This window comes from Sinocyclocheilus rhinocerous, unplaced genomic scaffold, assembly GCF_001515625.1.
Source record: "Sinocyclocheilus rhinocerous isolate Xijiao unplaced genomic scaffold, SAMN03320098_v1.1 scaffold186, whole genome shotgun sequence".
Taxonomy (NCBI): Eukaryota; Metazoa; Chordata; class Actinopteri; order Cypriniformes; family Cyprinidae; genus Sinocyclocheilus; species Sinocyclocheilus rhinocerous.
In genome coordinates this window covers 9,762-18,381 of record NW_015662005.1, presented here as the reverse complement: position 1 = coordinate 18,381, position 8,620 = coordinate 9,762, and the positions used below count along the sequence as shown (strand labels likewise).

The 8,620-nt window shown below is 37.9% G+C and overlaps 1 protein-coding gene across 1 annotated transcript in view; it reads left to right on the top strand.

The window, feature by feature from the left end:
* LOC107727320 (myozenin-1-like) overlaps positions 1-4,314 on the top strand; it is a 9,721-nt gene extending 5,407 nt beyond the window's left edge. The window contains exons 3-6 of the mRNA XM_016537165.1: positions 3,023-3,192; positions 3,555-3,639; positions 3,763-3,937; positions 4,054-4,314. Of these exons, the coding sequence (XP_016392651.1) occupies positions 3,023-3,192; positions 3,555-3,639; positions 3,763-3,937; positions 4,054-4,288 (665 nt within the window). The 3' untranslated portion in view covers positions 4,289-4,314. The remainder of the gene's footprint in view (positions 1-3,022; positions 3,193-3,554; positions 3,640-3,762; positions 3,938-4,053) is intronic.
* The last annotated feature ends 4,306 nt before the right edge of the window (positions 4,315-8,620 follow it).

The following is an 8,620-nucleotide window of genomic DNA, read 5'->3' as shown; positions in this document are numbered from 1 at the left end:
ATATCCTGTATATCCTGTAATGACCAGATGAATGTTGTAAATGTCACACTTAATTACCAAAACCCTCATTTGTCAACATAGTCAACATAAAGAGTCAGAGCCTGAAATGTCAAACAACCTCCAGGCTCTCCTCAAAGCGTAAATCCTCACTGAAGAACACTTAATTTATTGGTACTGTATGTTGAAGCAATTACAAGTAACGCAAGTTACATAATCAGATTACCTTTTTTCAAGTAACTAGTAAAGTAACGCATTACTTTTTAATTTACAAGAGAATATCTGAGTTACTTTTTTTCCCAAGTTATTGATTGACAGCTCTCCTGTCCCCATGTTGAGAGAAATCAGAAGATGTTACTGTAGTTCTAAAATCAATATGAATTTGCATTAATTTATCTGACTCACACACACAAAAAACACAGATTCAGTATTTCTCAAAATGAATAAAAATAATGCAACTCAGAATATGACGCAAACCTGCAATAATTAAATGTTAAACAACACAAATATCCTTTATGTATTTAATCCCGCATTCTATTAACCAATGTCTTTGCTTCTGACCTTCGATGATCCAGTTCAACCATACTAATAAGCAAACATTTGTGTGTCTTTTTTTATTGCTAAAGTGTGTTGAAATTTCTTCTTCTGCATTCTACTGTACGGACGTAAATTTACTTTCCCTTCAGCCTGAGGCTTATTCATTTCACTTTTGGTGTGAAAAGGCTTTTATATTTGCCAAAAATATAACTTTTTTATTTTAAAAACAAACAAGCAAGCCCTGTCCAGATTTAAAAAGTAACGCAAAAGTAACGTAATGCATTACTTTCCATAAAAAGTAACTAAGTAACGTAATTAGTTACTTTTTTATGGAGTAACGCAATATTGTAATGCATTACTTTTAAAAGTAACTTTCCCCAACACTGCGCACAGCTATATTGCAACCGACTTTAATGAGTGGCTGGGTCTCACTTTTGTTTGAATTGTTTTATAATGCTGTCATTAGATTCAGTGAAATTTCACATTTGAACTAGACCAGCATGTTATAATGTTCTTGTTTGTGTTGGAGTCATGGGCTATCAATTCCCACAGTTTGAGGAGCTGTTGCGATGCAATTACTCATCCCCGCTTTGATAGAAAAATAACTCTAGTATAAAATAAAAATAAGAAAGTCATATGAAGACCAGTGTAATGAGTGGTTAGCCTATGCAGTAATGTAGCTGGCCAATTATTCTGCTAAATAGAGCTAAATCTCAAAAACATTGTCAAACTGTGTGACTTCACAGCTCTCCTCTAATGAGCAGCTCAGTTATTAGGTGCCGTGTATTCATTTGTCTGTGTGTGAAGGCATGTTTAGTGTACTAGATTCTCACACTTCATCTGCTTGGCAGTGTGCTCATAATGGGCAGTTTGTTTACAGAACAACATTCTTGCGGTTAGCGTTTCAGAGCCAAATAAATTAACAGCAAAATTATTGCCAATATGAAGAGCTGTTCAGCAGAGATTTCAAGCCGCTTAATTTCAAATAATTTCACTTCAGTCTGTTTCAGCAGATTGTCACGCACACACATATTGAGACAAATATACAGTGTTTTTCATAATGTGTTAAAACTGTTTATACAAACACTTAGATTTAGTCTTCAAATTTGATTTTTATTGTTTGTATCCACCATCCATGTTTGTGCATCCTAGACAGACTGTTGTTTGTTTGACTGTTGTTTTGGTGGATTTGCAGTGACTCTTTCTACAGGTTACATCAATATGCCACCAGGTGGCGACAAGTTTTATGAGTGAGTCATTGAATCATTAATTCAACTGAGTTAAAACACTGTGACTTCCTGTGTCCAAACATGCATACTTCTGTACTCTATACTAGGTGAAATACAATTTGTGAAAAGAGTAGTATGTCAGGATTTATAGGCCGCATCTGAATATGCATATTCAGAAAAAAACAGTGTGTAAAAAGAGTAGAATGTCCAAATTTGTAGTAAAAGGAGAAAACCCAGATGACATACTACTTCCAGCGAGATTCTGAAATGTGCATCCAATGGACACTTTACTATCCTATAGGCTATGATGCCAAGGGAGAGGAGTAGTGAATGGCAGTGAAGTGACACAACTATAACACTGAACTATAACGCAACTAACTGACACTGTAGGTCACATGACAATGGTGGATGTAGTACATCTGGAACACATTCATTCTATACACATTCATACTACATACCTTTTAACGGTCACAAAGAAATTACTTATTTAAAAGTAGTACCATCTCAGATGCAGTCACTGTCTTTATGAGTGAGTCATTGAATCATTTATTCAACCAATTTGTTCAAACACACTCATTCATTCATTATTGTGTTGCTCTGTGACACATATAAGTAGATTTTTCTTGGACTCTAGTTGGAACTTTTTTCAATGGTGGAGCAAAAATACACAAAGAAAGTAACTAACAATAGTGTGTCTAAGATGTATGCTACTCAATATTTAGTATTTGTTTATTGAGCTATTTGCTTGAAAGCAAGGTCGCTGTTGGTCTGAATATTTGCACAGCTGTCAAAGCTTAACCATGGTCCTCAATTTGCTCTGTATAACTTACAAATAAGATTCTTAATTTTTTTGCAATTCCCAAAGTTCACTCACTCTCACACACACACACACACACACACACGTACTGCTGAAGCTGAGCCAAGGATCTGATTAACAAGGTAATGCAAGCAGTGCTCAGCACAGTATCCTTCTCTTTGGTGTCGGATGTGGCTTGACTCCAGGTTTAATAGCTGATATTAAAGTTGAGAAGGAATATAACTAAACTGAAAGAGGGCAGGGCTTCTGTCCTATATAATAGATAAAACCCCTTTTTTCACAGTAAAAAACATGTTTTCATGCTTCTTTTAGACACTAGGAAATGTTTAGTGCTGTCAATTCCATCTACATTTCTAAATCAGTTTAATGACTTTAAAGGGACATTGTGTTGATTCTCACTGAATTTTCCTTTTCCCTTTCCAACAACACTTATCTTGACCAGACCAGCAAGATGAGGATGCTGAAGCCGCTGAACTGGACTTGGGGACCAAAATCAAAGCCCCTAAAGATGTGATGTTGGAGGAGCTGTCCCTCATGAAGAACAAGGGCTCCAAAATGTTCAAGATGAGACAGCAGAGGGTGGAGAAATTCATCATCAGTGACGAGAACCTGGTCAGCAAAAGAGGCATGAGAAAAGCAAAAGCTTTGATAGGAAATACAGGTTTATAGTGTGATTCCATGATATCAGGATCACAAAATAAAATCTGATGGTGGAATCAAGACCCCGACACGCAGCTAAAGGGTCTTTTATAAAGCTAAAAGGATTTGTTTTGCAATAATGAACACCATTATACTACTTATTGCATGGCTGCTTATCATATAAGCAAGTGAAGTATTAATTTAAGTTGTGAGAAATGATTTTGTTATATGAGAATATCACATATCATTACATACTTCTCAAGTTAAAGCAATGTTAAATGAACAGTATACAGTATAACAGAATGATCTTCTTTTTGTTCCTCATGCCTTTGTAGCTAAACCTCCAGAACCTGGCTCCTTCTCTGGGATGTGAAATGGCCACTTCTCCTGAACCATCTCCCAAACCAGAGCCACCTCAAGGTAAATCTCACCTTAGACGAGTTGATGCAACATGTAATATTTATTACAGCAGGCAAAGCATCCATGGAATTAATGTTTCGCAACTAATATTTAGATTTTTGTTTTTCTGTTCTTCTATGGTAGAGGAAGTAAATGCTGAGGCAGAGAAGGAAAAGAGACAACGTGAGTATGTTAAAACATATGTATCCCCATGGGAACGTGCTATGAAAGATGATGAGGAACTTAAAGAAACCATGAAGTTGAAAATGCCGGGGCCTCAAGTTCACAAGGAACTTCCCAAGTACAAGAGTTTCAACAGGTACTAATATCATTTTTTCAAAATCCCAACTTATGAGTAAAAAAGAAACTCATTTTACACAGAAGCTACTCAGTCACGCTTTACCTGATCAACTTCTTGTTCTTTGCGTCCAAAAGAATGGCTCTACCTTTTGGAGGATTTGAGAAGGCCTCTCGTCTTGTCACCTTTGAGCCCCCAGAGATCAAGGTGGCCGATGAGGAGCCCCAGCAAATGTCTGTGTTGCAGAATAACCTTTGCTGTCGGCCTTCTTTCAACCGCACTCCGATCGGCTGGATGTGCAATGAGGAGCACAGCCACATCCACATGGAGCTGGAAAACATCCCCTTTGATGGAGAGACTGACGACCTTTAAGAAACCTGCCCATCATATGTGAACAACACAGACATGTAAAAATATACACAAAAAACAACATACATGCTCTAACGTGAAGGCCAAGTACACATGTGTAAGCACATACACAAATCAGCAAACAGGGACCTTATGCACTCACACCCAAAAAAATATGACTGATTCATATTTGCAAGAGAATGGAATCATCTTTGCCTTTTCTCCCATTGTTTTGTGTGCTGTTTACTTTGGAAACCTATCACTGCATGTTGTGATTAGCTGGTTCATTTGTTACCAGACACATTATGCCTAATTGACTGCACTGATATTTATGATAAACATATATACACTAAATAATAAGCAAAAATGATCTAGCACTAAAATAAACATTTATCCCTAAACAGAATATGGTCTGGTTTCTTATATATCTGTCTGTGTACTTTATTAATAATATTTTTCATCTTTGTTCAGCTGCTGATCCTCACATTCTTAAGAGCTGAAATTTTCCACAAATAGAGTTCAAATGATGTTACATTACTCAAACAAACAAACAAAAAACAAATAATACATTAAAAAAATACATATATATTAAATACATTTTATCTAACATAAAATTACCAAAGCATGAAAAGTTGCTCATTTTAAATGGAAATACTAAGGGATAGCTTAATTTAGTCTAAATGTGCAACAATGTTTTTGGAATGACAACAATAATTGTATTTGATAATAAACAGGTCCTAGATCTAGACCTAGACCTAGATGATGTGATATAGATATTGATATAGATATTTATGTTGAATATTCATCCAGATCAGTATTTCTTAACCCTGGTCCTGGGCGCCCCCCAGCACTGCACATTTTGTATGTCTCCCTTATATGACACCCATTTCAGGTCCTGGAGTTTCTTTTAATGAGCTAATGAGTTGAATCAGGTGTGTTTGATTAGGGAGACACACAAAATGTGCAGTGCTGGGGGGTGCCCAGGACCAGGGTTGAGAAACACTGATCCAGATTATGGTGAAAACCAAACTATTGATGTGTTAAAATAACATTTATGTGTTCAAAAAGTAAAGAAATGCTTATATTACTGCACTGGCCAACGGAACGAACCACCCCGTGACGTCATACACTGTGGTACTGCAAGACGGCAGTGCCCTTGCTCCAAAAGCTATAACAAAACATCCCTTTTTCTTTAAAATGGTTACATTAATCTTGTTTGTTATATATTTTTTAATTAAACTGGAAATCACTTTACTAAATAATGCAAACTTGCCTGACTGCTTCACTTCCACTTTAAGACCTACTTCTACTCAGTTCGTGGAAAGTGCCAGTTATAGACCATCAGCCACTCTTTTTGTGTGATTATTATACAATGTTAGATTGTACAACGTTACACAATGTTTTGTAAAATTACACAATGTTAGACTGCGAACACACTAAGATGCTTTATTCAGAATTCACGCCTCTCTACACAAAACCAAAACCGGTTACGTAATGGCATTCTGACGTACAGTACCAACTAGCTCCAGCAGATGGTAGCAAATCGGTCCCCAATATGAGGGGAACCCCGTTATCGCGAGAACTGTATGTACAGAGATCTTCGCTATCGCGAGATCTTCATGTATTGGCTGCGGCGCTGGTGGAAATTTGGGAATGTGTGGTCAAGATTTCTCCCGGGTTGAGTTGAGCTCGGGCAGGACGCGAGACTGACTGCATCTGTGTACGACCTGTAAGGTGAGTAAGCACTCTTTAAACTTAATTAACGGAACGAAATTAGATATATGTGCAAATCCGAACATGTAAACATCTATTCTGTATAAGTGTAACTTGGTGAATTCCAGCAAGCTTGCATTCCAGATGTTTAATGTGATGGGGAAAATGCTTAACATCAGCGCGTGCGGATGCGTCTCCCCGTCTTAAGTCAAGGATGCTCAACTGGGACCATCCAGAACATTATGTCCCTTTTTACAGGTATATTTGTAGATAACGTTGCATTTGGCGTGGTCATTGTCGGCATCTTGAATCTGCAGAATCATTATTTCAGACTGGTTGTGCACATGTAATACTTAATGTGACAGTTCTTTACCTTTTAAGCGGATGTTCAATAATTAATGCATGATGTTGAAGTTCAAGTTTTAGTTTTTTATTGCTATTTTAAGCTTTTATTCTGTCTTTAGATTTGTGACCAAATCTAAAGCAATATGTTTTAATTGATCTCAAATTATATTCTGCAGTTTTCATTGACTCACTGAAGTGGACAGCACATGGTCGATATTGATTTAGTTTTGTGGTTGCATTTAAGTGATTAAAAGGACAGTTATCAATGATTCATGTTAAACCCTCTTGTTGCTTCAAACTCCCATGACTTTCTTTCTTCTGTGGAAAACAAAAGGAGACGTTAGGCAGAATATTAGCCTGTATGACAGCCTATATTTCCACAGAGGAACAAAAGTCATGGAACAACATGAGTAAATGCAAGAATTTAAAATTTTGGGTGAACTGTTCCTTTAAATTCATTTCATCACTGTGTAAGTGCAGTGGACCTATTAGACAGCATTTTTGGGCATCATATGCATATGTAGTATTCAAAAGCACCAATTCAGCTGACACAGAACACACCTATAAAGTCCAAAAATGCTGCACGTGCCTGTGAGATTTGAGACACCGGTGACGTCCAGCATGTTCCATTACAAATGGTGCGTAAGAACAAATGCACCGAGTTTTCATTTAGTTGCAACATTAGTTTTGGTTTGTGCTTTATTTTTTTAATGCTGTCCTATCCTGGCTTAACTGCATAAATCTTGTGAGATTATGAAATTCCAGTGAATGTTATTTTGTAAATGATCATTTTATGTAATTTAGTATTCTAAATCCCTACTCATCATAACATGCCTATTATCAGAGAACTTTTGGGTTCAGTGCGGGGTCGATTTACTGTGATTTAGACAAAATGCATTACAAGTTGCTTGGTGTTTTTGTGTTTGTATATTTGATGCACATTGGTTGGTTTGGTAATGTTGCATGCATCATGTTTGCTGTGAGATTAGCAGTGATGTCTAATTTCAGATTTGACTGTAATTACTTCTACTATTTTAAAATGGTTAAACTCCACTAATGCTGAACGATAGTTCCTTTAGTTTCTGTTTGGTTGGCAGTTGTCCACTTTAAACTTGTATAATTTTGTCAATGATGGCTGTCCCTGAGAAGAGCTGCTCAGGCCCATTAGGGGGCCCCTGTGCTTTTATGCACTACATGAGTGGCCCTCATGGGGGTCATCAGTCAACAGGCGCTCCGCACTCCACAGAAAGAAGTGCGTGTGCGGCGTGTTGGTAAAAGCCTGGGAAAATGAAATGAGGGGTTCTCTGTTGCGGTGTAACCTTTCTGACTGATTTCATCATGCGGCTCAGGTTTTCTTACACAACGTGATAGTAAAGCTGTTTTAAACCTACTCTCCAAGAATGTCCAAGAACGAGCTTTTACAGCTGGGGGTGGGAGTTTGGAAAAGATTGGATTTTTATCAGCTTGTGTGATTATATTTTGTTCTCTGAGGCTGAGTGGAAATGCTGGGTGGTGTTTGGTTTGGTTTGGTTGTTAAAGGGGAGAAGTGTGCAGATTGGCCATAGAGTTGCTTTTAGATTGCACTCACTTAGGGCTGTGCGATATGATGATACATATCGGATGGATGAAATAAAAAGTCTATCGTTTCATATTATGCTCTATCGTTTATTTCGTGGTGTCGCAACATTGTTTACGGTAATAATTTTTCATCATTTGGATGACTGCGATCTTTACACGCCACCACGGGGCGTGAAGGGGAGTTTGGTTGCCAACTTCAGAAAAGGAAAATAAGGGACAATCGTGGTTTTTCATATAGAAAAATAAGGGACAGAATAAGGGATACACACACAGGCCTATTATTGTCACAAAGCAAGGCCAGACACAACAGATAAGTGCAAAACAGGATGGTTTTATTGACTTGGTAAGTGGATGACTGGAATAGGTGAGTTAAAGGCAGGTGAATGTCAACACAGTGAATGGTTCCAGGGTGCTTATCTGAGTTCTGATGGAGAGGATCGTATGCCGGTTACGTTGGAGATCGTGGAGCCGTTTCCACGGAGTCATTGGAGGATCGTGGGAGGAACAGCAGGTAATTCGTTCTAGGAGATTTTGGGCAGAGGGAGTCCAGAGTAGTTCGTAGGAGTGAACGGTAGACCGGACAGTGAGTGGCTGTGCTGTGTGTGTATTTGTAGTGTGGCTTGATTGGTGACAGCAGGTGCGGGTGATCAGAACTCAGGTGACTGTGATCGGGTAATTATCCTGGATGGTGACTGAAGTGACTGTGATGACTCCCTGACA